Source organism: Octopus bimaculoides, chromosome 6, assembly GCF_001194135.2.
Source record: "Octopus bimaculoides isolate UCB-OBI-ISO-001 chromosome 6, ASM119413v2, whole genome shotgun sequence".
Taxonomy (NCBI): Eukaryota; Metazoa; Mollusca; class Cephalopoda; order Octopoda; family Octopodidae; genus Octopus; species Octopus bimaculoides.
In genome coordinates this window covers 38,328,963-38,345,677 of record NC_068986.1, presented here as the reverse complement: position 1 = coordinate 38,345,677, position 16,715 = coordinate 38,328,963, and the positions used below count along the sequence as shown (strand labels likewise).

Below are 16,715 nucleotides of genomic sequence, written 5' to 3'. Positions count from 1 at the left end.
AAAAAAAAAAAATCAGAGTTTAAAATACAGACAGTCTTTTGGGTGCATCATCATTCCATTAAATGTGTTTATGGGTGAAAAAAAAATATTGAAAAATATCAATACATGTCAGAGTGACAAAGAAATGAGGAAAGTATCAAATGGTTGTGAGATGTGCTAAAAACCAAATCTAAATCCCACAAAAAAAAAAAAATTGTATAATTGTATCAATTTCCATGTCATCATCATCATGATTTAACGTCCATTGTCCATGCTAGCATGGGTTGGACGGTTTGACCAGGGCTGGTAAGCTGGAAGGCTGCACCAGACTCCAATCTGATTTGACATGATTTTCTACAGCTGGATGCCCTTCCTAATGTCAACCACTCCAAGAGTGTAGAACACAAATTTGCAAATATTTTCTGATAATTCCAAAAAATAAAAAAAGTTATGAGGGACTATATGGAGTGCTTAAACCAAAATTCTGCCTAGGATTTTTTAAACATCAAATGGTTAGGAGGGTCCATCCAAGAAAACAGGAATCAAAGGGGTCATTGGTAAAGGAAATGGTTGAGAACTGCTGATTTAAATCATATCCCAGAGAAACATTTCAAAAATAAATCTAAGAAGAGAATATTATAAGTTAAACCTAGTAGCTTACCATAGAATTTCGATCTTGCTAATATACTACCACTTAAGCTAAATCCGTCTTGACGATTTGTCACATAGAACGCTGAGATAGGAGGATGATGTGATATCTGTAAATAGGAATTGAAGAATAAGATTAAAACAATTTTTTAAATATAGATAAATAAATGGATACATACATTAAAAAAAAATCTCCAGAAGAAATAGGAATATCTTTATGAGAATTCAATCATCTAATCCCTTCAGTTCGAAGTAACTATAGTTTAGTCCCAGGGTAACCTCGATCCAAGAGACCTATGACTAGAAGCATTCATGCTTTGACCATCCATATTTCCATCAGTTATATAACAAGAACAACATTACTGAATATATCCATTTTTTAAAAATAGGTTAGGGTGCAATTTGAGGGAGATCTGATTGCTCTTTCTACATATTGAGTATCCTTGGAGAAGTTCTATTATAGATTCATTTTGTTCCGTGTGGAATATCTAGAAGGATATTTGAATACATTACATACAATGTGCAGGAACAATCAGTTTCTCTTTTAGCATTTGCACAAATAAACAACTGCCTTACCACGTTGAACAGCAACTAAGTTCAATGTGAACAAGAGGAAGTATTGATTTGAATTAACTTTTTCCCAGTTTTGATATTGTTCAGCTTTAGAACCAATGAGTTGCAAAAAGTTAATTTACTGGAAAGATTATGAATCTAAAGTTGCAACAAGAGATTATGTTTGTATTACATCATCATCACTAGGATCTGGTAAGCTGCAGAGCTGTGTTGAGCTCCAATGTCAACGTCAGCTTTGACATATTTTTATCTATGGCTTGATGCCCTTCCTAATGTCAACCACTTTACAGTATATACTGGTTGCTTTTTTTCATGTCACCAGTACTAGTGAGGTCACCAATTAACTTGCAAGACAAAAAAGAACTGGGAAAATCCCTTTTAACTGGAGTGTGGGGGTATGAGAAGGGAGGGGTGGCTTTATGCCAGGTGTTGAGAGTCTTAAGTATGGTTATTTTATTTTTTTTAAATGTTTCACTAGCCTATTAACTCCTTCCACTGATTGCAATAAAGATATCATACAGAGGACATTAACAATGAAATAAGTGTATGCAATGGAGACACAGACAAAATATTCTTTGACATAAATTATCTAATGTACAAGTAGTCAAAAATCTTGTTAAAATAGAGGATCATTTAAAAGGCTGTGTATCTCAGAAAAATGAAATAAATCATGTAAATAGATACAATGAAAATGACATTTACCTGCTCTGCAATATAAAATGTTCTAGTATTAGTTTGGGGATGACGCCAATAGCATCTAAATGTTTCACCAATTATAGGGTTGTATGGTTTCTTGAGCCCCTGTGCAATAAAGGTATACAATTTTTACAGAAATAGCAATAATAAACATTGTATAAGCTAAACAACTTTTCAGGAATAGGAAAAGATAGAAGAAATGCACCAACAAAAATTTTTCAAAACATTGGGTTCAAAAATGAAGCAAAGCAAGTCACTCTAAAATTTCAAACAACATGAAACAGTCTCTTCACCAAAACATCAGTTAATATGACTGAGTGAAAAAAACATTTAGAAGCCAGTCAAGATATCTAGTGCAGCAACATTCAAAATAGTTATTTCTGTAATTAAGATGTTTTAAAAAGTACTAAAATAGTTTCACTTAAATTAGAATAATATGGGTTTTCACCATACTGATGAATTATTATTTCTAGAAATAATTACATCAGCTCCATAAAGGATTCGTTTACAGTATAAGGTTTTTACAAAAATGGCAACTTTATATGTGATTGTCAACAAACTTACAAAATGATTTTGAAAGTTACAGTGGATACAGATATCAGTAAAAAAAAAAAAAGATGGAATAAAATCTCAAAGTGGAAAGCTAAAGAACAAGATTTCTCTAACAATGTTAAATCTAATGTAAATCAATATGAAAAATGCAATAACAAAGACATGGATGCACATACTTATCTTCCATGATGAATACGTGCAGAACTAGAGAGTGTGACTAGCAAAATTTAATATTCAAGTAAAGTCTATTATATATTTTTCAGGTGGGTGATATTAATTATAAGAAAAATACATAAATATCGAGAGACATAATTTCAAATTTGAACTAAAAGCCTGGGAAATTGGTGGTGGGGATAGGTTAAGGAGAAAATACTTCATATTTAGGCTGAATATTTGTGGTCATTTGGGTTACAGTCACTCACATTGACTTGTGATGGCTCAAGAAAAAGCCAACCAAGTATATAACCATCTACCTAGTTAAGAGTCCAAAAGTGACTTCTTCATTTGTTCGTATTCCTGGTAAAGGAAGAAAAATGCATTTCAGATGCAAGGACATGAGCTAACTCATTGCAGTAACAAAACATTCTAAAAACTAAGTACATACTGTAAAAAAAAAAAAAAAAAAACTATGTTACATACATAATATTAATTACATGTGAAACATTCAAGGCCTAATAAGTTGAAATCAGATTGTAATTAATAACACTGGATTGCAAATGTATGAAGTTACAGAACTAACAATTCCAGTATATTTTCATATAAAACTAAATATACTTTCATAAATTTAAGGAATTACTATTACCAGTGCATTAAATCAGTGGTTTCTAAACCTTGTTTGTTCTGGAGTCCTCATATGATTTTCAAAACAATTGTAGAATCTGTATCTTCCTTGATTTTACAGACAAATCCCATCACCCTGATTTTAATGACATTAACCCTTTAGCATTTAAACCAGCCATACCCAGCCCAAATATCCTACTGGCTAAATCTGACCCCTCAAATCTACCTTACAAAGTCAGTCTAAAAATAAACTACCACATCATCAAAATCTCAAAGCTACAAAATAATACATGATTAATTCAAAACAATGTGAATGAATAAATATTATGTTTGACAAAATAATGTGAATGCCAAAGGGTTAAATGAAAGAACAAATTATTTTAGGGAAATAATTTATTCATATAAAAAATCATATTAAATTTATTATTGTGAAAATTGTGAAGACCATTTTTGTTTTAATTTTATCAAAAAAAAAAACCCCTCAACTTACAGAACCCTGGAACTTATTTTGTTTGAGAAAGTCCTACATTAAATATCCCAATATAACAGATAGCTTTCACAGATAGAGTAAAATATCTATGAATTCTTAAATAATCTACTAAGTGAATAATTTAGCTTAGTTGCTTAGTGTTGATGGGGATGTCCCAAAGTCTTTTCTTTTTATCTAATTAAAAATGAGTATCCTACAATAAAACATGGATATTCCACACAAGTCAACAGATACTGAACAGGAATAGATAAGATTTTCTGAGAGAAATACCCTGTCATCATCATCATCATTGTTTAACATCCGCTTTCCATGCTAGCATGGGTTGGACGATTTGACTGAGGACTGGTGAACTAGGTGGTTACACCAGGCTCCAATCTGATTTGGCAGAGTTTCTACAGCTGGATGCCATTCCTAATGCCAACCACTCCGAGAGTGTAGTGGGTGCTTTTACCTACCACCGGCACGAAGGCCAGTCAGGCGGTACTGGCAACGGCCGCACTCAAAATGGTGTCTTTTACGTGCCACCTGCACAGGAGCCAGTCCAGCGACACTGGCAACGATCTCGCTCGAATGTCCTTACACGTGCCACCAGCACAAGTGCCAGGGCACAGGTGCCATCACGAATTGCTTATAAAAGAAGAGACTCAACTAGTATGATCATATGGTTGGATTAAATCAAAAAATGTGAAAAGAACAGTATTTTAATTATCATAGAATCAATAATATTAACTTGTTTTTCCATAAAAGGTTGTCTCATATCATTCCATCTGTGACACCTAACATTCTTTGATATGACCTAAGTACTTCCAAATACTTTGGTTCACAACTTCTATCATCAACACCCTTAATCAGTTGCTTGATCTACCCCTTCCACATGTTCCCTCTACAATTAGAGATCAACACCTCTTGATCCAATTGTCTTCATTTATATGCATTACATAACCATACCAGTGCAGTCTTCTTCCTTGCACAGTACATCTGATGCCTCGTATACTCAGTTTTTCTCTCAAATTGCTTTCACTTAAAGGATCTTATCATTACACAAAATTTATGTAAAAGGGTAAAGGTTTAAATTAGAGGAAAATGCAAATATGCTCAGAATAATTATGTACACAAAGTAAAGGAAAAAAAATTCCTGGACCAAGTGGTTTCATAATTTTAGCTCTGAATTCTGAATAGTTATTGTTTAACCCAAGAAGAAACCAGACAATAAAGTGTAGATACACCACTAGGTTAATTCAGAGCACACCCACTACACAGATCAATAGATTCAGGCATTTTCGAGTAGTTATCTCCTCTTCAGCATTGAACACTGGGAAGAAGAGAGGCAACTCTTACTTGTACTAATAGTAATAGCCACGAAACCTACATTGCTAGTCATCATCTCCTTATTTGAATTCTGTTAATGTCTGATATATGCAATCAAAATAGTTTTAAAATAAGATAGGCATCTTTTTATCATACTTAATGTGAATACATCATTGAATCGTATATTTATTCTGGCATTTCACCCAGGGATAACATCTCCTATGGACGTACACAGAAAATTTGATACATAGATGGCTCTGTATATGTATTGTCTGTTACTATGTAAAAAAAAAACTTATAGGATATCTCGTTCATACATAAATTTTTATAGTTTTTATTTCATTTTGAAAAATTTTCTTAAACAAAGCATAACTCTGATTTGAAAAGAAGTTGTCACACATTACAGACAGCAAAGTTAAAAAATCAAATTTCTCATTAAAACAGAATATAAAGAGGATTAAAATAGTTACCTTAGGTTTTTTATAAAATCCTGATAAATACCATCGTACAACACACTTCATTCTTGTGTATGGATCTTCCTTCAAAACAGCTCTGTTGAAACAAATGTGATTGATACAAACAAGAAAAACTTTCATCCCAATTTAGAAATCATTAATAAAAACAAGTGTTTTAATTTTACTGAAGGTTTATGGGAAAATATAAGTTTTTTTGAGTTGTTTGTCATCTTTTCTTCTAATCTACTAACTATTGCATTCCAGTATGATCAAGTACCTTTTTATATGTTAGGTGAACTGGAATATGTAAAATTAAGTGTACTGCTTAGGGGAGAAAATGCCAACTCATTTGAACTGGTGATCCAATGTCATCTTCATCTGATCTTTGACACCACACAACTGTTGAGACTCTTCAAAGCTCAGGTGAGGTCCACAATATTGTTCTCACATCTAAGATGATGCTGCCACTGTACAAACAGCACAGACATCTTTTACTCCACACATGAAAGGATCACCTGACTGATAAGCATAAAGTCACTTATGATTAGCATAAAGACACCCCAATCTCTGCCCCACAAGTGCACTGTCTCGTCTGTCTTTTCTACCACCACTAATGATGAGGGGGTCATGCTTCTTCCATTCAAACATTCACAACCCATTTGTGTCTTCTCTTCTCAACACCCAATGCATCAGGCTATACGCTAATCCCTAGACCTAGCACTTCCTTCTCAGAATATCAACCTCTGGAATTCCCTTCTTGCTGTCTTTCTCATGAGTGTTGAGTTGTAATGGTTTGGGAGTAATATTATTGGTCTCAATTTTACCAGTCTAGGAGGGCCTCTGAAGGCCATGGGTATTGATCCTTTCTCTAAACCAAACAAATAAAGAGAACCCTTCAAAAAACCCCCAGAGTTTGTGTATGTGGCAATTTATGGCATTATATTTCACATTATGAAGACTGGTTTCTAATTTCCTATGACAAACTGATTTTTGTTAAAAAGCAAAAAACAAAAATCTGATAAAAATCAAAATTATTAATATACAATGTAATTATTTCTTCTAAATTAAATATATTGGTTTCAAATTTTGGCACAAGGCCAGCAGTGTTGGGAGAGGGGGTAAGTCGATTACATCGACTCCAATAGGATGAAAGGAGCAAAGTTGACCTTGGCAGAATTTGAACTCAGAACAAAGGCAGATGAAATGCTGCTAAGCATTTTGCCCAACATGCTAACGATTCTGCCAGCCCCTCACCTTTCCAAATTGAATACATTAATAAATCATACCAATACTGAGGATAACTTGCATGAACCCAAAGAAATAAAACCCTCAACAACCCAAACATGATATTCCTAACCCTTACAAAAACTATTAAAAAAAGGATCCCTCCCAAAAACAATGCTTCAATTAAAAATCTCTTTGGAGAATATCATATTAAAATTATATTCAAAATTAAATAGACTTACATATAATTAAAGAAACTGGTTTGGCTGTAAAGAATTAAACTACAAGCAATCTTATTCATGGCTACGACTCTTAAAATAGGACAAAATTTTGTTATAAGTAAAGTTGTTGCTGTTTAACTCCAAGCCAGCAGTGATTAAACAGACCTGTATTCCAAAGCATTCTGCTCTCGACCATCCCATCTATTATCAGGTCCACATTATCCAAAGTGCCTGTGATTTACTCTTTCTAACATGTTGAGGTTCCTTAGCAAAGGGAGGAAGTGTTGACACATTCTTTTATCATGTAACTGTAAGGGTTTATTATTGTGTAAAGTCTTAATAAGACTATTAGTAATAATACTAAAGCCTTAATAATATTACTGTATAAAGCCTATTAATACTATTGTGTAAAGCCTTAATAATCAAGAAGTCTAAATTAATTTGTGTTACAATATTTATGGTTTAGTAGCTTAACCTCTGGCACATGAGTTCAAAGCCTAACAAAGGCACTGAATTATCATTTTAATCAAAACAAGACGTTCTAGCTTCACTATTTGAAACAAGGGTTCGTGTAGGTATGCTATAATTAGGAAACAAAAGTGAAACAGTAAAAAACTTGATAGTTACATTTTTGCAAGATAACTTTAGTAACCAACTTACTCTGAAAGAAGATCTGCATGATAATAATAGTCAGATAACTTGTCCAAAAAAGATCTTGGCTCCAGTATAAATGTTGGTAGCACCACTTTTGAAAGATCCATCCCAGGCCGGACCTACAAATATAGTCATAAATTACAACAGATAACATACACAATAACTTACAAATTCATTTATGATAAACTGACATTAACAAAGACTCACTATATTATATTTTATGGTATATTTCTTTAAGATATTCATCTTCCCTACTATATCAATGTTTGAATGCATTATGCTATTAAACACAAATTCTGAGATTTCAACTCAACAGTTCGTTAAATATATTGAAATTTCAGGTATAATTCATTCTGCCTCTTCACTCAGGGCAATGATTACTCTAATATGAAATAAGACCTACCTGCTTTAGCAGTGCCCAAATTAGGCTTTTCTCTTCATCATTAACTTCTTCGGTTTGACATTCATCACCCTGCTGGGACAAAGTAAAAAAATGTTAATTTCTTTGATTTTATATATACACACACATACGTATATATATATATTTACAAAAAATGTAGGCACACTATAGAATGCCAATATGTATAGTTCCTTATAATAACTTCTAATTTTTAAATGATAAGTGTTCCTTTTATTTATTTACTAGCTTCAGTTAATATCACCACAAGATCCAGACTTTCTAGTGGTGTGGTGGATTGCATGCCTCAATGAACCTGAGCGCTCCAACAACAGAGTGCAAACTCCTGGTAGCACCTCCTATGCTGGACAGGTCAAAGAATAGAGGCAAGACTAATATAGACCACCTCTTCCAATAGATAAAAATGGGTTTGCCTAGGACCAACACTCCTACCTAGAAAAAAAAAAAAAGCAAAGCTAATACACTGATAACAATTCAAAACCAACAAAAATTGTGAGAGGAAGATCTTCTTTTGGGGAAACATATGATGTGGTGCCGTAAAATCCAAAAAGAAGATGCAAGGTTGAAAAAGCAGGGATCCAACTGGAGAGAAGCAGAAAAGACAGTTCAGAGTCAAGTACATTGAAGAAAAATCCTCGATGGCTAATGCTCCATAGGAAGTAGTGGATATAAGTAAATAAGTAGTTTCAATTAATGGACTATGGCTATGCTGGAGTACTGCCTTTTAGGATACCATCAATATATTGACTCCTGGTACTTATTTTAGCGACTTAGGAAAGATGAAAGGCAAAGTGAACCAGGTAAGATTGAACTCAGAAAGTAAAACAACATATATATTTTTTCTGATGCTCTGCTGATTATGTTACACACTAATATGTAACAGAAAAGGGCTTTCATGTCATTATAACAGACATGTACTTGGAATTACAATCTAGAATAATTCATTTAAGCACCTAAAATTTGAATGTTAAAATGTTAACATGTTGATTCATAAAGTAATGAGGGAGCCTCTAAATAGTTTTTCTTATGTGCTAGAAACAGCAGCTAAATCTAAACATGTCCTATCACCATTAGTTTTAAATTTTGCTTTTCTATATTCCCATGGGTTGGATGAAATTTGCTGGCAAATTTTCTACAACTGGATACCCTTCCTGTCACCAACTCTCACCTGTTTTCAAGTAATGTAATATTTTCCCCATAGCCAGACATGTTTTTGCAAAAGATTGGAATCAAAGGATGCCACATACATGACAGTGACAGCAGTTTACAACCTTCACACAATGTCAGGGCAAGGAGACAGTAATATACATTACATGCATGTGCGCACACACACACACACACATATACATGACGGGTTTCTTTCAGTTTCCATCAACCAAATCCACTCAAGGCTTTGGTCAGCCCAGAACTATAAGCAGGAGTCACTTGCTCAAGGTACCATGCAGTGGAACTGAACCTGAAACCATGTGGTTGGGAAGCAAACTTCTTACCACACAACCATGCCTGCACCTCTTGGGAGAAAGAGAAAGGACAAATTGACTAATGTAGTCCTGGCATCATTGTGGCGATGAAGTGGTTGTGGTTGAAATACCTTTAATTAATTGTATGTTCCATCAGGGCTGGCCTGATCCTAAACAAAAACAAAAAAAATACTAATTTAAAAATTACATATTCTAAATATTATATTGCATTTTGTGAACAATAGTGATGCTAATTACTTCTTTCTGGCTGGTCAATCACAAATTCATTATTTTATGTAAGAGAAAGAGGGTGACATTAGATTATTTGTGAAATTCAAACAGAACAAATATTACAATGGATTTTCATCCAAAAGCAGTAGTTTCCTTGCTGATGTCTATATATTACTTAAGGATATATAAACATATATACACAAATATGACGAACTTCTGCACAGTTTTTGTCTAACAAATTCCACTCACAAAGCATTGGCCAATGCAGGCCTATGACCAAGATGCTTTGTAGTGAGATCAAACCTCAAACCACAAGACTGGGAAGCAAACTTCATCACAAAGCCATCCATGCCAGTCTCCACAATATCTTTCGTTTTACCTCCTCTTCTCTATTTCTGACACAATAATAGATTTTGTTTTTTTACTTTTCCTGGCCCCACTATCCCATTCCTCATACCTTGAATGTCCACTCAAATGTCACATTATTTTTATCAATTTCTACCTCCATCCATACTCTCTTCTAAAATAGAAGTAGTTATGCAGCTCTACAATAACAAGAAACCAATTGTGCTCTGGTCCTTTCCTGTCATACTTTGCCCTTCTATACTCCTCATTTCCGAGTATAAGGTTGCCTCACCTTAAAGTTTGTAGGCTTGCAAGCTGTACAGCAATCACATTAGTACTGATGGCATGAAATAAAATGAAAAAAAAAAAAAAAAGAAACCATCCAGTGTACAGTTGTCACCGGATTTATTCAACCTGTATAGTGAGAAAGCTCTAAGCAAGATAAAAGACAATTGCAGGGCTACAACTGGGGGAAAGGAATTATAACAATTTGAGGCATGCAGATGATATGGCTTTGTTTGCAGACACAGAAGAGAAGCTTCAGGGATTGATTAATATGATTAATATTGTGACTGAGGAGAGTGGAAAGCTTGGATTGACAATTATCTACCAGAAAACCTCCTCAATGTTGCTTGATGCTGGATGGAACTGGGATAGAGCAGAAGGACAGTTTCATATATCTGGGAAGTTGGATAACATCAAATGGAAGGTAAGATAAGGGCATCAAGTGCAGAATTGGATTAGCAAAGAAGACTTTTATGGATATGAAAAGCATTTTTTGTGCAAAGAGAATTGGAATGGAAGTTAAGAAAAGACTATTAAAGTGCTACATCTGGTTGGTGCTAACGTATGGATGTGAGTCTTGGATGATAAGCAAAGTCATGGAGAAGAGACTCAAAGCTTCAGAAATTTGGTTTTATAGAAAAATGCTTAGAATCTCATGGGTACAGAGGGTAATGAATGTGGAAGTGTTGAAGAAGATGAAAGTGAAGTTGATGGATACTATCAGAGAGAGAGAGAGAGAGAGAGAGAGACAGTGGAGATTTGTTGGTCATTTTCTCAGAGAGGATGATGGAATGGAGTGTTACATGGTGGAGACTGAGTTGATGGGAAGGAGAGCGAGAGGAAGGCAGAGAATGAAGATGTTCGACTGGATGAGGAAGAGAATGAACGTGCGGAGTGATGTTGCGAGACAGAAATAAATGGAGGAGGAACAAGCCATGATTTGTCAACAGCATATGCCAAGACACAAGAGAGAGGGAGAGAGAAAGATACACTGGAAAGTGGTTGGTGTTAGAAAAGGAATCTAGCCAAAGAAACCATGCCAAAGTGGATACTGGAGCACGCTGAAGCTCTGTAAACCATTGGATCTTGTCAAACTACATAGCCCATGCCAGCATGGGACATGGATGTTAAATGAAATATAATGATGAAAAGAGGGAGACAGAGAGAGACATGAACTGATAGAAAAAAAAAGAGAGAGAAAGAGAGCATGTGCATATGCATGCATGTAATTCATCCTAGATATAAAAGTAGAAGTCTTAGCAACTGTTCAGAAAAACAAACCCAACCACTAAAATATAGTCTTGGATTATTACAAAATAAATACTTAAAGTGGTTACCAAGAAAAATAGTCAAACATTGCAAAGGCTAACATATATCAAAAACAATGTACGGAAAGAAAATGAATGAGTAACTGTTATTATTTACCAAACCAAGCTCTTCTTGCTCATTCTCAGAATAAACTGTTTCCACAGGCTCTAAATCCTCGTTAAATTGTCGGAATTCTTCCTCTTCAGAATTACTAAATTCACTTTCTAATTCACTTTTTGCCTCATCCCTATCAGTTTTACAATCTTCATCCAAACCTGCATAAAATGAAATAAAAAAGAAATAAGAAAAAAGGTGGACAGAATAAAGTAAGTGCTCTGTAGCTGTTAGAAAAGAAGTTGCTAAAGTCCCCCACCCATAACAAATGATGAATGAAAAGAGTGAGGTTTGACTGGAGCCATATTTGCTACAGATAAATAATAATACTCACCACCCTTTAGCTTTTAACTGAATAAGTCTCTAAGTTATCATTAAATTGTTGAGTTTATATAGAATACTTTAACCCTTTAGCATTCAGATTATTTTGTCAAATGTATTGTTATTTATTCACATTGTTTTGAATTAATCAATGCATTATCTTGTAGTTTTGAGATTTCAATGATGTGATTCTTTATTGTTGCAATGACATTGTAGGATAGGTGTGACAGGTTGGATCTGGCTGATTTGGACATACTACAGATAGAATATTTGGGTTGAATATGGAGGATTTAATTAAACACTAAAGCATTAAAACAGGTGATTTTATATCAAAGAAAGAAAGGTCATCTCATGCACGTTTTTAGCAAAAGATTTTTAATAACATATCAATTCACCTCCAATTATCTATACCCCAACCATTTTCTCCTTTGCAAACATCATAAATAATACTAATATCAATGTTAAATAGTTGTATTTACATCACAACCAAATTTCAGGTATATTATTCACAGGAATACCATATATTAATCCAAGCATAATTTTGATCAGAAACATTATCTAATTTCCTGAATCTTCCATGATTAGACGGTTATTGATTTGTATATGAGGAAGAAAAGATATCTGGAGATAAAGAGTTGCCATTTGTAGAAAGAGAAAAAAAAAACATGATGTACTATTTTTTTTAATTACTTATTTATTTGGTTGTTGTTGAATGACCTTGAGCTTTTGGTAAATGCTAAGTTATATCAGAAGATCAATTCTGTTTTCAACGGCAGATTGATTAGTGAAACAGTCAATAAAAACAAAGTAAATCTCACTTCATTTTGATCTGGAGATGAGAGGCTTCCTATACAAGAAGGCTCTATGCAGATCATAAAATGAACTAACTCCTTTCATATTCAGAGAATATCAATTCATTCCATAATTTTAGAGTGAGCAAGTGTGTCTGTTTCTGTATGTGTGCATGTGTGTGTTTGTGTTTCCTTGCCTTGACATTGGTATGCTGATGATGGACAATTACCACTCCATACAAAATAGTGTAATTTGCCTGCAATCATTTGTAAAAATATAATTGGTCATTGAGCTGTCCATGTTGAAAGGGGTAGGGGAAATGTTGCATTGCTTCAAAACAGGTAAGGGTTGGCAACAGGAAGAGCATCTGACTAAAAAAAAAAATCAACCTCAATGAATTCAATCTAACCCATTCAAGCATAAAAAATTGGATGCCACAATGATGGTGAAGATACACACATATGTGAGTGTGTGTCTGTATATATCAACATCATTTAACATCCAGGCTATGTGGTCACAAAGTTTGCTTCATAATCAAACAGTTCCAGGGTCAGTACCACTAGGTGTTATCTTGGGCAAGTGTCTTCAATGGAAGTCTTAGGCCAACTAAAGCTTTGTGAGTGGAATTTCTTGGCAGAAACTGTATGAAACCCTGTTGTGTGTATGTGTGTGTGTGCAAAAATATTGGTTTTGGGTGTTCTCATTAATACTTTATATTTATCAATATTGACTAAGTTTCCTCATGTTATACCAAAGTCAATTTGCCTTTTGTCTCTGACAAGTTACTGAGGTGAACATAACTTACTAAAATCCCTAGAAGGAAGTGACTCACAATCGTAAAAGCTAATGATCTAATCATGTATAATGAATGAATGAATGAGTGACTGAATCTATTTATCTATCTATAAATAAATAAATATCATCATGGTTTTTATGTCCACACTTCCATGGCCACATTAGTTGGATGGAATTTTGCTGAGGCAGATTTTCTACAACCGGATGATCTTCCTGTTGCTAACCCTCACCTTTTTTCCAAGTAAATTGATATTTCCCCATAACCAGATGTTTTCACAGAAGACTAGGAATGAAGATCACCACTTGCATGACGATGACACTCATTGATGGAATGTCAAGGCAAAGGAAACAATAAAAAGCGGACACACATTTGCAATGGGCTTTTTTTTTTGTTTCTTTGTTTCCATCAACCAAATCCTCTCACAAGCCTTTGGTCAGCCCAGGCTTATAGCAGAAGGCACTCGACCAAGGTGCTACACAAGGGAGATTGAATCTGAGAACATGTAGTGGGGAAGAAATCTTCTAACCACATGGCCACATCTATCAACCCCTTTTAGTCACTTCTCCTTCCACATCAACCCCCTTTATCCATTTCTCCTTCCCCATCAACAACCTTCCTCATTTACAATACCTTAATACACTACCCTACCATACCATATCTTAAATATGTACTGGGTACTGATGCTGGTGATTAAAATGTTAGCTAAAATATATATGTACAACTAAGAAATTCTATTGAAAATGATACACTTTTTACATTTAAAACTATGTGTATGAGTATACAGCATTAAACTTTCAATCTTTATGAAATTGCTTTCATGGTTTTAGAAAATGTGAAAAGCGCATCATATTGCTGGAATATCTTTTATTGAAATTGACATCAATGTGAAGGATGAGCATGATAATCCTGAATCAAGGCTTTAATATCAGGCTGAATGTTGGTCAGTTTCAGTCTCAAATCCCCTTGTTCCTCCAGGTTCAGGCAATTCCTCTGTTTGCTGAGGATTGCATTTGCATTGCTGAAGCCAGCTTCTACCATGTAAGAGCTGGGAAATGCCAGAAGGAATGGCTCAGCTGCCACTTTATGGTGTGGGTACCTTTCACTTGTTTTCTTATTGTACCAAAAGTTACTCAGACTTCTGATCTCAAAAAAGGCTGTCGCCACAATACTGACACTCGAATCAGACAGTTTGTTGATAGAGAGACAACCACAGCACAAAGGATAGCATAGTGTTCAAGTGACCAACATTCCAGCTTCACAAATCCAACACCTACAATGACTAACCAACAAAAACGTTTATGAGATATGTATCTAACATCTTATCTCCCCTAACAGGCCTGGACATTTCCATAAGCAAACAGTTGACAGTCTGCATCCCCTCAATCTCGCCTCTCAATCTTTGATTGCAATACAGATTACATCAGGCCTCAAATATTAGCAACAGCAGACTTCTCGCTGCAGTGAAAATTTATCATGTTTTCCCACATTTCATGGCACTGACTAAGTATTTCAATCAGTTCATCTGGGTGAGCTGGTCTTTCACATGCCGACCCCCATTTGACCCCTTGGCTATCATCAACCCCACTGTAATTCCTCACCAACCCCTAGGGGGTCCCTCGGACTCCCTTTAGTGACCCATGATCTATATCTATACACACAAACACACTCATGCACAAATTCATCTTAATTTGAAGCAGTGCAAGCTTCTTATCTTCACATATAAATCCTCTTTAAGTTTTCGAACAAAGTATATACTCTAAAGAACTATACACTTTCAGTTATAGGATTTCTGATTACAAATATGCTCAGCAACTAAAAAACAAAAAAATATTGTAAGCATTTGCAATTTCTAGTGCTGCAACAACATGCAAATAATTATTTTCCATTCGTTTATTTATTCTGAAAATTAAATAATGAAATGCTGAACTAAGCAATTACATTAAGTCAATGGAAAACAGATTAACTAGAGATTACGACCAATTGAGCGAATTAGATATAACCATTACCTTGATTAGCAAAATGCTTTTCACAATCACTTTCATCAAGCTGATCGTTGCTTTCAGTTTGAAATGAAGAATCTAAATAGGAATCAGATATTTCAGGACTTGCAGTTGAGGGGGTAACTTCTTGGTCCTTCACCATCGATTTCATGAGTAAGCTAGTACAACGTAAAGCCAGTTCTAAACCATCCATCCAACATTTACCTGGGAAAGAAAACAGAAGCCATATTCATTGTTTTACATTATACCAAGTAATGTTTGTTTTCAGATACAAATCCAATACTGTTTACATAAAATAAAAATATTGTATATAGGCATAGGCATGGGGGTGTGGTAAGAAGCTTGCTTCCCAACCACACAGTTTCGGATTCAGTCCCACTGCATGGTATCTTGGGCAAGTGTCTCCTACTATAGCCTTGGGTTGACCAAAACCTTGTGAGTGGATTTGGTAGATGGTAACTAAGAGAATCTCATCATATATATATATATATATATGTATATATATAATGCAAATAATTAGAAAATGGACAAAACCACAGATTAACCAACACATCGACTGGACCACATTTATAGCATATTTTTTAATACAAAGCATGACATAACAAAATAGGTGACATAATATATATACCGATAGTATATATGGATATTTTATCCCTTAGTCGGTTACTATAACCACTAACTCTGTTTACATTATATACATATATACACACCCACACATATATATATACACACACACACACACATTATATATACAGTGGCAGACTGCCCAGGTTGCCAGCTTGCCTAATGGCAAGTGGGCCCCTGCGCCATTAGAATCCATATATGGAGGCCCATCCCCTCAAGTTTGAGAAGTCTTTTATTCACTCCTGGAAGAATGCATTATTTCAGCCTGGCTGTGTTTATAGACAGTTGAAAAGAAAACGTCTAACAAAAAAAAAAATTAAATGATAGATTTGTAGTTGTGGGTGAGACCCCTGTAGTTGCAGGTGGGCCCCCTTGGTCTCCTGGCAACCAATATATTTAGACCCAGTCCACCATTGTGTGTGTATATATATATATATATAT

At 34.6% G+C, this 16,715-nt stretch overlaps 1 protein-coding gene and 1 long non-coding RNA gene across 6 annotated transcripts in view; one reads left to right on the top strand and one right to left on the bottom strand.

Annotated features, from left to right (window-relative positions):
- Positions 1-16,715, bottom strand: part of LOC106881835 (oxysterol-binding protein-related protein 8) — a 135,528-nt gene that overhangs the window by 42,601 nt on the left and 76,212 nt on the right. For all 4 annotated transcript variants that reach the window (XM_052968685.1, XM_052968686.1, XM_052968687.1 and 1 more), the window contains 7 exons: positions 15,657-15,854; positions 11,745-11,902; positions 7,984-8,052; positions 7,587-7,699; positions 5,497-5,578; positions 1,903-2,001; positions 641-737 (listed from right to left, as the gene is read on the bottom strand). In XM_052968685.1, coding sequence (XP_052824645.1) covers positions 641-737; positions 1,903-2,001; positions 5,497-5,578; positions 7,587-7,699; positions 7,984-8,052; positions 11,745-11,902; positions 15,657-15,854 — 816 coding nt within the window. The remainder of the gene's footprint in view (positions 1-640; positions 738-1,902; positions 2,002-5,496; positions 5,579-7,586; positions 7,700-7,983; positions 8,053-11,744; positions 11,903-15,656; positions 15,855-16,715) is intronic.
- Positions 1-16,715, top strand: part of LOC128248122 (uncharacterized) — a 124,008-nt gene that overhangs the window by 45,402 nt on the left and 61,891 nt on the right. The gene's annotated exons all lie outside the window — the stretch shown is intronic.